Below are 14,425 nucleotides of genomic sequence, written 5' to 3' on the forward strand. Positions count from 1 at the left end.
GGTGTTCAAGGCCAGGTTGGATGAGGCCTTAGGGTAACTAAGTCTAGCTGAGAGGCATCCCTGGCTGTGGCAGGGGGATTGGAGTAGGTGATCTCTGAGGTCCCTTCCAACCTAAGCCATTCTGTGATTCCTTGGTCTCTACACACATTTATGACTGATCTGTCCTGTGGGAGCATCCAGAGGGATGCTCAGAGCCAGTCTGATTCTAGGCAGAATGTTATGCAGTGCTGCTCAGCTCCTTCTCTGGTGAGCAAAAGGGATCTGAGCTTTTGGAATGCAGGCTGTGCTACCAGGGCTGTGTAGAGAAGACCTTGGGAAGCAGTTCCACAGTTCTTGCAGCACAGCCACAGGCTTCAGAGGGAGCAGGGTGGTGGGCTGGGAGAAGCAGCAGGCTGGATTTGTGAGCTGGTTCCTGTGTCAGGTAGCATTTGGAGAGGGAGGAAGATTGATTACACTCTCAGCTGGGAGCTGGGTGCATCCATCCTGCTGCTTCTGTCTGTAAATGTTGCTCCTCAGGGCTGAGCTCTGCTTCCACACAAAGTTGCAGTTGTCCTTCCAGTTTGATCCAGGTTAGAGTTTTCCCAGCTCAGAAACAAGAGGCAAACCAAGGCCTCACAGATGCTCCCTTTCCCCCAGCAGTGTTTTCCCAAGGTGAAATATCTCCCTAACAATGGGATTCCCATGTTGGCAGCTAGGAACTTGTCCAGCAATTTCTTTACATCTTTTCTTCAGCCCATCTGCTGCTCTTAGTACTGCATAGGCCTTTGTGGTGGCCAGGGGGAGTGGTAGAGGAACACAATTCTCTTTTTTTTTTTTTTTTTTTGTCTCTTGATTGCTCACAGAATCATTCTGGTTGGAAAAGACCTTTAAGATTTAAGATGGAGTGGTTGGAGCGAGTCCAGAGGAGGCCACAAAGGTGATCCAAGGGCTGGAGCAGCTCTGCTGTGAGGACAGGCTGAGGGAGCTGGGGGTGTTCAGCATGGAGAAGACTCCAGGGGGGACTTTAGGGCTGCCTGCCAATAGCTGAAGGGATCCTACAGGAAGGCTGCAGAGGGACTTTACTGAGGGTGTCTAGAGACAGGCTAAGGGGGAATGGTTTGAAGCTGAGGGAGAGTAGGAAGAAGTTCTTCAGTCTGAGGGTGGTGAGACACTGGAATGGTTGTCCAGGGAGGTTGTGGATGCCTCTTCTCTGTAGGTGCTCAGGGTCAGGCTGGATGAGACCTCGAGCAACCAAGTCTAGTTGAGAGGTGTCCCTGCCCAGGGCAGGGAGGTTGGAGTGGATGATCTCTGAGGTCCCTTCCAACCTAAACCATTCAGTGATTTGAGTCCAACCATTCTCTGACTCTACCAAGGCTGGTGCTAAACCATATCCCTCAGCACCACATCTCTGCCTCTTTAAAACACCTCCAGGGATGGGAGATTCAGCCACCATCCTGGGCAGCCTGTTGCAACGTTTGTGAACCCTTTCAGCAAAGAAGTTTCTTCTGATCCCCAACCTAAGCCTCCCTTGGTACAACTGGAGGCCATTTCATAGGTGTGTTCTTACCAGCTTCCCCTTTGCAGTTTCAGGGCGGGAAGCAGTTTGCTGTCAGATGCCATTTCCTCTCCTCTGGCATTCCTAGCCCTGCAGTGCTGAGTCGTTTTGTGTCTGCATGTGAGTGACCTGCAGGCAAACTTGGAGAGCAGTGCAGGAGCTGTTGCTGCCCACAGAGCAGGCTGCTATCACGTTGCTGTTACTCAATAATCTCTTGGCCTGGACATTAGGTTGCGAAAATTTCAGCAAATTGTAAACTGTTGAACTTTGCCCCACACCTTCTGCTCCTTTCTCTGTCCTCCTCCTGCTGCTGACAGAGGGTTTAATGAAAACAAATTTCTGGTCAGATAAGTGACTGAAATCCCAGCGCAGGAGAGCTTTAACCTGGCTGCTGCCTGTGATGAGCAGCTTTGTGTTGCTGGCTCTTGTACTTGGTGAGCAATGGCCTTATGGGATGGATTCATTTGCAGGAGATGAAGAAATGCAGCTTCCCTGATTTCTGGGGAGCTTTGTTCATTTCCATAAGCTGGGAATCTGGGCTGCTGCTTCTCTTGTCAGGAAATTTCACGCTTCTTTCACCCCCAGCAGAGGCTATTAGGACTGGAGCTAAATATTGTGGCTTTGTGAACAGGTTTGCTCCAGAGGAGCCTCCCTTCTTGCCTAGACACCACAGTGTTCCTGCAGAGCTGGTGCTGGGCTGTGTGGCTGCAGCATGCTTGCTTGTTAACCCCCTGGATCTCTCCACAGGGATTTGTGATCAGAGGCCATGGAGCTTTCAGCCAACGAGCTCAGCATCTATGACAAGCTCTCAGAGACAATCGACCTGGTGAGGCAGACAGGCCACCAGTGTGGGATGTCAGAAAAAGCCATTGAGAAGTTCATCAAGCAGCTCTTGGAAAGGAATGAACCCCAAAGGGGACCTCCACGGTACCCTGTCTTAGTGTTTCTCTACAAGGTAAGGTGCAGAGATTGTTCTGGGGGTCAGGTTCTCCTCTTGCAGCTGAACATTTGATTTCCTGTTGCATTTTTCCCAAGTTCTTCACTTATCAAAGGTCTGAAGCTTCCTTCCTTTGTCCCAGGAGCTGAGTTGAAAACAGAAGGCGGTTGACCCTGATTTGAAATTGCTCATGTGTGTGGGAAGTTTAAAGTGTCAACACCTTCCTCTCCTCAAATTATTAAAGAGTTAAGACATGGGTTGATCCTTCAGGCAAAGATTGAGCACCCTCAGTGGGAAAGTGAGACAGGAAGGAGATTCTTCAAGCTGAATAATGAAGAGATCCAGATTGTTTCTGACCCTGTCACAAGCTTCAACTTGTCTTTATTCTCCTTCTAGTCTATCAAATAAACCTGATGCTGTGATACTTGGTGGTGGGAAATGGTTTTCAGACCCTCAACTAAAACACACTGTAAAAAGTTTTGCAAAGCAGGTGGAAGGTTGCTCTTGTCAGGTAGGTTTGGGATGTTAGCTCCAGGGATGCCAAGCTTCCCACCGGCACAACAGTCAGGAATATCTCAGTGTCATCTTCATAAAATCATCACAGTGGGTTTTATTTGGGGGGAAAAAAAAAAATAAAACTGAGGCTTTCTTCCTCCTGTCCTATAAAAAGCTGTGAAATGAGGCAGGAGAAGAGGAAACTGGGAAGTTGAACTTTCAGCTTCTGTTCTTGTTCTTGCTGTTGATTCACTTTGACTTTGGCCAGGGGGAGAAATGTGTCATGCCATCTCTTTGAGGCTTATTTGGGATCCTGGTCTGGAGGAGGGAGCTGCTGCCAACTCTGCCAGAGTGTTTGGAGGCTTGATGGATGTTTGCCTTGAAAACTTTGTGTAAGAGGCATGGCAGGAGTGCAGGCTGCTGTTTGGTTAGCGGGGAGGAATCAGAAGTGTCTGGGGATGATCCTCACTGCTCTGGCACTGGGCAGTTTGCAGTGCTAAAGACACAGGAGCAGAGTTTTGTGGCTCCAGCTTGAAGGCTGCTGAATTTTGTCCCTGGGCAACCCTGACAATAAAACCGAGCGATAGCATCACACAGCCACAGCAAAAATGTGAGTGCTCCTCAGCCAGCACTCAGCCACAAGGCTTTGACACCAGCCAGGAGGTGTGTCCTGGTCTGCAGACACACCAGCCTGCTGCAGGGTGATTAACGAGCTGCCTGTTTCCTCTTGCAGGGCCTGCTCACGCTGGGACTGGTCCTGCTGACTGTTTACTTTGTGATCCAGCCCTACAGCCCTCTGCCACCCGAAGCTCCTCTCTCCAGGGCCCACGCCTGGGGCTCCCTCATCGGTCACATCCGGCTGCTCTCCCTGCCCATTGCCAAGAAGTACATGCTTGAGAGTAAGAAACCATTTCTCTGCTCCAGCGTGAGCCTAGCAAGAAATACCAAGCTAAATGCCAAGCCTGGAAATCATCTGAGTGTCTCCTGGGCAGCAAATCACAGCTGTGTTACTGGCCTGGCACTGTGGTTTTCTCTTTTCCTACCACTGTGCTTAAAAATAGCATCCTGACTTCTAGCTAAGGCTCTTTCCCTTTCCCTCCATTGGGGCTGAGACATATTTTCTCTCTAACTGCATCATTTTGTTCTTGCACATTCTCATTTCCTTGCTTTTAACACCTCTCAGGATTGTTCTTCCACAGGAGTTCCTCTTCCCCTCAAAATCTGCCACTCTGCCACTCGTACTGTGAAAGCCTTGCAGGGTAAATGGCACCTTTTTGATTTTCCCTGAGCAAGGAGGCCAAACCAGTTTGTCAACCAGATCTGGATATCTGTGAGCAAAGTCTAGAAACCTCCACATGTGACCTGGGTCTAGGGAAAAGTAGGTTTTGGCAAGTGGTGCATTGGGAAAGGGCTGTGGGTGTGAGAGTGGTGGTGAACTGCAGCAGTTCACATAACAGGGAGGGTAAAGTGTGTGGAAGTTAGTCCCTAATGAGGTGCTGCCCATCATGGGAGGGGAATGTGCCCTAGTGAGGCCACAGCGGGAGTCCTGAGTCCAGTTCTGGGCCCCCAAGTTCAAGAGAGATAGGGAACCAGTGGAGAGAGTCCAGGGCAGGCTGGAAAGCTGCTGAGGGGCCTGGAGCAGCTCTGTGAGGAGCAAAGGCTGAGAGCCCTGGGGCTGAGAGCCTGCAGAAGAGCAGCCCCAGAGGGGAGCTGAGCAATGCTCAGCAAGAGACAAAGGAGCTGTGGGGGGCAAGAGGCTGGGGGCAGACTCTTGGCAGTGGTGCCCAGGGACAGGCCAAGGGGCAAGGGGCACAAACTGGCACCCAGGAGGTTCCACCTGAGCAGGAGGAGAAAGTTGTTTGCTGTGAGTGTGCTGGAGGCCTGGAGCAGGCTGCCCAGAGAGGTTGTCTGGAGAGCTTCCAACCTCCCCTGGCTATTGTGATGCTGGGCAAGCTGCTGTGGGTGCCCTGCTTAAAGCAGGGGGGTTGGACTGGCTGATGTCCAGAGGTCCCTTCCGCCCCCCACCACGCTGGGATTCTGGGATTCAGTAATAGGTTTCCTAATCCAGCATAATAGCAATGGAAAAGTTTGAGTGTTTCTCATTCCCAGTGAATTGTTTCCACTGCCTCAGGCTGGCAAATGGGTGTGAGCAGGGGCTCTGCCTCTCTGCTAAAACACAAAGAGTGGCCCTGCTGCTAATGCTGTGAATTATTCTGAGCAGGGATGTGGCACAATGTTGATCATCTGTCAGCTCACTGTAAAAACAAACCCCTCTGGCCCTGCCCTCCCTGGGTTTATTTTTAGCTCATTGTTTGGAGCTCTGTGCTGGCTCTGACCTTCCTGCTGTGGCTAAAAGGGGCACCCTGTGATGCCAGCTCCCTTCTGCTTTTGCTCTCTGTGTCTCCCTCTCTTCCGCTGACAGGGGACTTCTGCTGGCTCAGGGTCAGATGGGTGGGACAGGGGATCCCCCATTGTCCCATCCCTTCCCTTAAACTCTGGGATCTCTCAGGGAGGAAAAAGCCAAGCAAGGAGGTGGCTCTGATAGCCACTTGGCTTTTGTAGCCTGCATTTTGGCCTTGACGTGAGCCTGTGTACAGCTCAGTGTCTGTGTGGAGAAAGAAACAGAACCCCATGGAAGGGACCTCAAGGGTCCCCTGGGCCAACCTTGCCAGGTGATGGTGGAGTTGGAATGAGGTGGTCCAGCACCCTGTCAAGATGAGTCTTCAAACTGGCCACTGTAGGGGAATGCACTACACGGAGTGGACGGAGAGAGAGGGTGGACGGAGAGGAAGGGTGGACGGAGAGGAAGGGTGGGTGGAGAGGAAGGGTGGGTGGAGAGGAAGGGTAGGTGGAGAGGAAGGGTGGACGGAGAGGAAGGGTGGACGGAGAGGAAGGGTGGACGGAGAGGAAGGGTGGGTGGAGAGGAAGGGTGGACGAGAGGAAGGGTGGACGGAGAGGAAGGGTGGGTGGAGAGGAAGGGTGGACGAGAGGAAGGGTGGACGAGAGGAAAGGTGGACGGAGAGGAAGGCTGGGTTGACAGGAAGGGTGGGTGGAGAGGAAGGGTGGACGGAGAGGAAGGGTGGGTTGACAGGAAGGGTGGGTGGAGAGGAAGGGTGGACGGAGAGGAAGGGTGGACGGAGAGGAAGGGTGGACGGAGACGAAGGGTGGACGGAGAGGAAGGGTGGGTGGAGAGGAAGGGTGGGTGGAGAGGAAGGGTGGGTGGAGAGGAAGGGTGGACGGAGAGGAAGGGTGGACGAGAGGAAGGGTGGACGAGAGGAAGGGTGGACGAGAGGAAGGGTGGATGGAGACGAAGGGTGGACGGAGAGGAAGGGTGGGTGGAGAGGAAGGGTGGGTGGAGAGGAAGGGTGGGTGGAGAGGAAGGGTGGACGGAGAGGAAGGGTGGACGAGAGGAAGGGTGGACAAGAGGAAGGGTGGACGGAGACGAAGGGTGGGCGGAGAGGAAGGGTGGGCGGAGAGGAAGGGTGGACGAGAGGAAAGGTAGACGAGAGGAAAGGTGGACGGAGAGGAAGGGTGGGTTGACAGGAAGGGTGGGTGAGACGAAGGGTGGACGGAGAGGAAGGGTGGACGGAGACGAAGGGTGGACGAGAGGAAGGATGGACGGAGACAAAGGGTGGACGGAGACGAAGGGTGAACGGAGACGAAGGGTGGACGGAGAGGAAGGGTGGGTGGACAGGAAGGGTGGACGAGAGGAAGGGTGGACGAGAGGAAGGGTGGACGGAGACGAAGGGTGGACGGAGACGAAGGGTGGACGAGAGGAAGGGTGGGCGGAGAGTGAGGGTGGGTGGAGAGGAAGGGTGGGTGGGCAGGAAGGGTGGACAAGAGGAAGGGTGGACGATACGAAGGGTGGACGGAGACGAAGGGTGGACGGAGACGAAGGGTGGACGGAGACGAAGGGTGGACGAAGAGGAAGGGTGGACGAGAGGAAGGGTGGACGGAGAGGAAGGGTGGGTGGAGAGGAAGGGTGGACGGAGAGGAAGGGTGGGTGGAGAAGAAGGGTGGACGAGAGGAAGGGTGGACGGAGAGGAAGGGTGGGTGGACAGGAAGGGTGGACGAGAGGAAGGGTGGACAAGAGGAAGGGTGGACGAGAGGAAGGGTGGACGGAGAGGAAGGGTGGACGGAGAGGAAGGGTGGGCGGAGAGGAAGGGTGGACGAGAGGAAAGGTGGATGGAGAGGAAGGGTGGGTTGAAAGCAAGGGTGGGTGGACAGGAAGGGTGGACGGAGACGAAGGGTGGACGGAGACGAAGGGTGGACGGAGACGAAGGGTGGGTGGAGAGGAAGGGTGGACGGAGAGGAAGGGTGGGTGGAGAGGAAGGGTGGGTGGAGAGGAAGGGTGGGTGGAGAGGAAGGGTGGACGGAGAGAAGGGTGGACGGAGAGGAAGGGTGGACGAGAGGAAGGGTGGGCGGAGAGTGAAGGTGGGTGGAGAGGAAGGGTGGGTGGGCAGGAAGGGTGGACAAGAGGAAGGGTGGACGAGACGAAGGGTGGACGGAGAGGAAGGGTGGACGGAGGGGAAGGGTGGACGAGAGGAAGGGTGGACGGAGGAGGAAGGGGTGGACGGAGAGGAAGGGTGGACGAGAGGAAGGGTGGACGAGAGGAAGGGTGGGTGGAGAGGAAGGGTGGTGGAGAGGAAGGGTGGACGAGAGGAAGGGTGGACGAGAGGAAGGGTGGCGGAGAGGAAGGGTGGCGGAGAGGAAGGGTGGACGAGAGGAAGGGTGGACGGAGAGGAAGGGTGGTGGAGAGGAAGGGTGGAGAGGAAGGTGGGACGAGAGGAAGGGTGGTGGAGAGGAAGGGTGGGTGGAGAGGAAGGGTGGGTGGAGAGGAAGGGTGGACGAGAGGAAGGGTGGACGAGAGGAAGGGTGGACGGAGAGGAAGGGTGGACGGAGAGGAAGGGTGGGTGGAGAGGAAGGGTGGACGGAGAGGAAGGGTGGACGAGAGGAAGGGTGGCGGAGAGGAAGGGTGGACGAGAGGAAGGGTGGACGGAGAGGAAGGCTGGACGGAGAGGAAGGGTGGACGGAGAGGAAGGGTGGGCGGAGAGGAAGGGTGGGGAGAGGAAGGGTGGACGAGAGGAAGGGTGGACGAGAGGAAGGGTGGACGAGAGGAAGGGTGGGGAGAGGAAGGGTGGGGGAGAGGAAGGGTGGACGGAGAGGAAGGGTGGAGAGGAGAGGAAGGGTGGACGAGAGGAAGGGTGGACGGAGAAGGGTGGACGGAGACGAAGGGTGGACGGAGACGGAAGGGTGGACGGAGAGGAAGGGTGGGTGGACAGGAAGGGTGGACGAGAGGAAGGGTGGACGAGAGGAAGGGTGGACGGAGACGAAGGGTGGACGGAGAGGAAGGGTGGACGAGAGGAAGGGTGGGCGGAGAGTGAGGGTGGGTGGAGAGGAAGGGTGGGTGGGCAGGAAGGGTGGACAAGAGGAAGGGTGGACGATACGAAGGGTGGACGGAGACGAAGGGTGGACGGAGACGAAGGGTGGACGGAGACGAAGGGTGGACGAAGAGGAAGGGTGGACGAGAGGAAGGGTGGACGGAGAGGAAGGGTGGGTGGAGAGGAAGGGTGGACGGAGAGGAAGGGTGGGTGGAGAAGAAGGGTGGACGAGAGGAAGGGTGGACGGAGAGGAAGGGTGGGTGGACAGGAAGGGTGGACGAGAGGAAGGGTGGACAAGAGGAAGGGTGGACAAGAGGAAGGGTGGACGGAGACGAAGGGTGGACGGAGAGGAAGGGTGGGCGGAGAGGAAGGGTGGACGAGAGGAAAGGTGGATGGAGAGGAAGGGTGGGTTGAAAGCAAGGGTGGGTGGACAGGAAGGGTGGACGGAGACGAAGGGTGGACGGAGACGAAGGGTGGACGGAGACGAAGGGTGGGTGGAGAGGAAGGGTGGACGGAGAGGAAGGGTGGTGGAGAGGAAGGGTGGGTGGAGAGGAAGGGTGGGTGGAGAGGAAGGGTGGACGGAGAGAAAGGGTGGACGGAGAGGAAGGGTGGACGAGAGGAAGGGTGGGCGGAGAGTGAAGGTGGGTGGAGAGGAAGGGTGGGTGGGCAGGAAGGGTGGACAAGAGGAAGGGTGGACGATACGAAGGGTGGACGGAGACGAAGGGTGGACGGAGGGGAAGGGTGGACGAAGACGAAGGGTGGACGGAGGGGAAGGGTGGACGAAGAGGAAGGGTGGACGAAGAGGAAGGGTGGACGAGAGGAAGGGTGGGCGGAGAGGAAGGGTGGCTGGAGAGGAAGGGTGGATGAGAGGAAGGGTGGCTGGAGATGAAGGGTGTGTGGACAGGAAGGGTGGACAAGAGGAAGGGTGGACGAGAGGAAGGGTGGCTGGAGATGAAGGGTGTGTGGACAGGAAGGGTGGACAAGAGGAAGAGTGGACGAGAGGAAGGGTGAGCGGAGAGGAAGGGTGGGTGGAGAGGAAGGGTGGGTGGGCAGGAAGGGTGGACGAGAGGAAGGGTGGACGAGAGGAAGGGTGGCTGGAGAGGAAGGGGGTGTGGACAGGAAGGGTGGACGAGAGGAAGGGTAGACGAGAGGAAGGGTGGGTGGAGAGGAAGGGTGGACAGAGAGGAAGGGTGGATGAGACGAAGGGTGGACGAGAGGAAGGGTGGGCGGAGAGGAAGGGTGGGCGGAGAGGAAGGGTGGGTGGAGAGGAAGGGTGGACAGAGAGGAAGGGTGGGCGGACAGGAAGGGTAGACGAGCGGAAGGGTGGACGAGAGGAAGGGTGGACGGAGAGGAAGGGAGGGCGGAGAGGAAGGGTGGACGAGAGGAAGGGTGGACGAGAGAAAGGGTGGACGGAGACGAAGGATGGACGAAGAGGAAGGGTGGGCAGAGAGGAAGGGTGGGCAGAGAGGAAGGGTGGGCGGAGAGGAAGGGTGGGTGGAGAGGAAGGGTGGGTGGACAGGAAGGGTGGACGGAGAGGAAGGGTGGACGGAGACGAAGGGTGAGCGGAGAGGAAGGGTGGGCGGAGAGCAAGGGTGGACGAGAGGAAAGGTGGATGGACAGGAAGGCTGGACGAGAGGAAGGGTGGACGAGAGGAAGGGTGGGGGGAGAGGAAGAGTGGGCGGAGAGGAAGGGTGGACGAGGGGAAGGGTGGAGGAGAGGTAGGGTGGGCGGAGAGGAAGGGTGGGTGGAGAGGAAGGGTGGACAGAGAGGAAGGGTGGACGAGAGGAAGGGTGGGCGGAGAGGAAGGGTGGGCGGAGAGGAAGGGTGGGCGGAGAGGAAGGGTGGCTGGAGAAGAAGGGTGGACAAGAGGAAGGGTGTGTGGAGAGGAAGGGTGTGTGGAGAGGAAGGGTGTGTGGAGAGGAAGGGTGTGTGGAGAGGAAGGGTGGGTGGAGAGGAAGGGTGGACGAGAGGAAAGGTGGACGGAGAGGAAGGGTAGATGAGACGAAGGGTGGATGAGACGAAGGGTGGATGAGAGGAAGGTTGGGCGGAGAGGAAGGGTGGACGAGAGGAAGGGTGGGTGAACAGGAAGGGTGGTCGAGAGGAAGGGAGGACGGAGAGGAAGGGTGGTTTGACAGGAAGGGTGGGTGGACATGAAGGGTGGACGGGAGAAAGGGTGGACGAAGAGGAAGGTTGGATGGAGAGGAAGGGTGGACGAGAGGAAGGGTGGACGGAGTGGAAGGGTGGACTAGAGGAAGGTTGGACGAGAGGAAGGGTAGACGGAGAGGAAGGGTGGGCGGAGAGGAAGGATGGACGAGAGGAAGACAGGACGGAGAGGAAGGGTGGACGAGAGGAAGGGTAGACAGAGAGGAAGGGTGGGTGGAGAGGAAGGGTGGATGGAGAGGAAGGGTGGACGAGAGGAAGGGTGGACGAGAGGAAGAGTGGCCGGAGAGGAAGGGTGGCCGGAGAGGAAGGGTGGCCGGAGAGGAAGGGTGGGAGGAGAGGAAGGGTGGGCGGAGAGGAAGGGTGGATGAGAGGAAGGCTGGGCGGAGAGGAAGGGTTGGTGGAGAGGAAGGGTTGGTGGAGAGGAAGGGTGGGTGGACAGGAAGGGTGGACGAGAGGAAGGGTGGACTAGAGGAAGGGTGGACAGAGACGAAGGCTGGACGGAGAAGAAGGGTTGGCGGAGACGAAGGGTGGGTGGAGAGGAAGGGTTGACGAGAGGAAGTGTGGACGAGAGGAAGGGTGGTCGAGAGGAAGGGTGGACGGAGTGGAAGGGTGGGTGGAGAGGAAGGGTGGACGGAGAGGAAGGGTGGGCGGAGAGGGAGGGTAGCTGGAGAGGAAGGGTGGGTGGATAGGAAGGGTGGACGAGAGGAAGACAGGACGGAGCAGAAGGGTGGACGAGAGGAAGGGTGGACGAGAGGAAGGGTGGACGGAGAGGAAGGGTGGGTGGAGAGGAAGGGTGGACGGAGAGGAAGGGTGGGCGGAGAGGGAGGGTAGCTGGAGAGGAAGGGTGGGTGGATAGGAAGGGTGGACGAGAGGAAGGGTGGACGAGAGGAAGGGTGGACGAGAGGAAGTGTGGACGGATAGGAAGGGTGTACGGATAGGAAGAGTGGACGGAGAGGAAGGGTGGGCGGAGAGGAAGGGTGGAGGAGAGGAAGGGTGGACGAGAGGAAGAGTGGACGGAGACGAAGGGTGGACGAGAGGAAGGGTGGACGGAGAGGAAGGGTGGACGAGAGGAAGGTTGGACGAGAGGAAGGGTGGGTGGAGAGGAAGGGTGGGTGGAGAGGAAGGGTGGACGAGAGGAAGGGTGGACGGAGAGGAAGGTGGACGGAGAGGAAGGGTGGACGGAGAGGAAGGGTGGAGAGGAGGGTGGACGAGGAAGGGTGGATGGAGAGGAAGGGTGGGTGAGAGGAAGGGTGGGTGGAGAGGAAGGGTGGACGAGAGGAAGGGTGGACGGAGAGGAAGGGTGGACGGAGAGGAAGGGTGGGGGACAGGAAGGGTGGACGAGAGGAAGGGTGGACGAGAGGAAGGGTGGACGGAGAGGAAGGGTGGACGAAAGTAAGGGTGGACGGAGAGGAAGGGTGGGTGGAGAGGAAGGGTGGACTGAGAGGAAGGGTGGAGGAGAGGAAGGGTGGACGAGAGGAAGGGTGGACGCAGAGGAAGGGTAGATGAGAGGAAGGCTGGGCGGAGAGGAAGGCTGGGTGGACAGGAAGGGTGGGCGGAGAGGAAGGGTGGACGGAGAGGAAGGGTGGACGAGAGGAAGGGTGGGTGGAGAGGAAGGGTGGGTGGAGAGGAAGGGTGGACGGAGAGGAAGGGTGGGTGGAGAGGAAGGGTGGACGAAGAGGAAGGGTGGGTGGACAGGAAGAGCTGACGGAGAGGAAGGGTGGACGAGAGGAAAGGTGGACAGAAAGGAAGGGTGGACGAGAGGAAGGGTGGACAAGAGGAAGGGTGGGCGGAGAGGAAGGGTGGACGGAGAGGGAGAGTGGACGAGGGGAAGGGTGGAGGAGAGGTAGGGTGGGCGGAGAGGAAGGGTGGACGAGAGGAAGGGTGGGTGGACAGGAAGGGTGGACGAGAGGAAGGGTGGACTAGAGGAAGGGTGGACAGAGAGGAAGGCTGGACAGAGAAGAAGGGTGGGCGGAGACGAAGGGTGGGTAGAGAGGAAGGGTTGACGAGAGGAAGTGTGGACGAGAGGAAGGGTGGTCGAGAGGAAGGGTGGACGGAGTGGAAGGGTGGACTAGAGGAAGGTTGGACGAGAGGAAGTGGAGACGGAGAGGAAGGGTGGGCGGAGAGGAAGGAGGTGGAGACGGAGCGGAAGGGTGGACGAGAGGAAGGGTGGACGAGAGGAAGGGTGGACGGAGAGGAAGGGTGGACGAGAGGAAGGCTGGGCGGAGAGGAAGGGTGGACGAGAGGAAGGGTTGGTGGAGAGGAAGGGTTGGTGGAGAGGAAGGGTGGGTGGACAGTAAGGGTGGACGAGAGGAAGGGTGGACTAGAGGAAGGGTGGATAGAGACGAAGGCTGGACGGAGAAGAAGGGTGGGCGGAGACGAAGGGTGGGTGGAGAGGAAGGGTTGACGAGAGGAAGTGTGGACGAGAGGAAGGGTGGTCGAGAGGAAGGGTGGACGGAGTGAAAGGGTGGACGAGAGGAAGGTTGGACGAGAGGAAGGGTGGACGGAGAGGAAGGATGGACGAGAGGAAGACAGGACGGAGCGGAAGGGTGGACGATAGGAAGGGTGGACGAGAGGAAGGGTGGACGGAGAGGAAGGGTGGGTGGAGAGGAAGGGTGGATGAGAGGAAGGGTGGACGGAGAGGAAGGGTGGGTGGAGAGGAAGGGTGGACGGAGAGGAAGGGTGGGTGGAGAGGAAGGGTGGACGGAGAGGAAGGGAGGACGAGAGGAAGGGTGGACGAGAGGAAGGGTGGACGGAGAGGAAGGGTGGGTGGACAGGAAGGGTGGACGAGAGGAAGGGTAGGTGGAGAGGAAGGGTGGACGAGAGGAAGGGTGGACGGAGAGGAAGGGTGTGTGGAGAGGAAGCGTGGGTGGAGAGGAAGGCTGGGAGGAGAGGAAGGGTGGACGAGAGGAAGGGTGGACGAGAGGAAGGGTGGGCAGAGAGGAAGGGTGGGCGGAGAGGAAGGGTGGACGAGAGGAAGGGTGGATGAGAGGAAGGGTGGGCGGAGAGGAAGGGTGGGCGGAGAGGAAGGATGGGCGGAGAGGAAGGTTGGACGAGAGGAAGGGTGGGCAGAGAGGAAGGGTGGGCGGAGAGGAAGGGTGGACGAGAGGAAGGGTGGGTGAGAGGAAGAGTGGACGGAGAGGAAGGGTGGATGAAGAGAAACGGTGGGCGGAGAGGAAGCGTGGACGAGAGGAGGGGTAGACGGAGAGGAAGGGTGGGCGGAGAGGGAGGGTAGCTGGAGAGGAAGGGTGGGTGGACAGGAAGGGTGGACGAGAGGAAGGGTGGACGAGAGGAAGGTGGACGAGAGGAAGGTGGACGGATAGGAAGGGTGTACGGATAGGAAGAGTGGACGGAGAGGAAGGGTGGACGGAGAGGAAGGGTGGAGGAGAGGAAGGGTGGACGAGAGGAAGAGTGGACGGAGACGAAGGGTGGACGAGAGGAAGAGTGGACGGGTGGACGAAGGGTGGGCGAGAGGAAGGGTGGACGGAGAGGAAGGGTGGACGGAGAGGAAGGGTGGACGGAGAGGAAGGGTGGATGAGAGGAAGGGTGGACGGAGAGGAAGGGTGGGTTGACAGGAAGGGTGGGTGGACAGGAAGGGTGGGCGGAGAGGAAGGGTGGACGAAGAGGAAGAGTGGGTGGACAGGAAGAGCTGACGGAGAGGAAGGGTGGACGAGAGGAAAGGTGGACAGAGAGGAAGGGTGGACGAGAGGAAGGTGGACAAGAGGAAGGGTGGGCGGAGAGGAAGGGTGGACGGAGAGGAAGGGTGGACGAGGGAAGGGTGGAGGAGAGGTAGGGTGGGCGGAGAGGAAGGGTGGACGAGAGGAAGGGTGGGTGGACAGGAAGGGTGGACAAGAGGAAGGGTGGACGAGAGGAAGGGTGGGCGGAGAGGAAGCATGGGCGGAGAGGAAGGGTGGACGA

General features: G+C 58.2%; 1 protein-coding gene across 1 annotated transcript in view; it reads left to right on the forward strand.

Moving 5' to 3' along the window:
- The first annotated feature begins 2,300 nt into the window (after positions 1 to 2,300).
- C35H6orf89 (chromosome 35 C6orf89 homolog) overlaps positions 2,301 to 14,425 on the forward strand; it is a 32,320-nt gene continuing 20,195 nt past the window's right edge. Inside the window, exons 1-2 of the mRNA XM_054395912.1 lie at positions 2,301 to 2,489; positions 3,700 to 3,865. Of these exons, the coding sequence (XP_054251887.1) occupies positions 2,301 to 2,489; positions 3,700 to 3,865 (355 nt within the window). The remainder of the gene's footprint in view (positions 2,490 to 3,699; positions 3,866 to 14,425) is intronic.

The sequence above is a fragment of the Indicator indicator genome, chromosome 35 (assembly GCF_027791375.1).
Source record: "Indicator indicator isolate 239-I01 chromosome 35, UM_Iind_1.1, whole genome shotgun sequence".
In the NCBI taxonomy this organism is placed as follows: Eukaryota; Metazoa; Chordata; class Aves; order Piciformes; family Indicatoridae; genus Indicator; species Indicator indicator.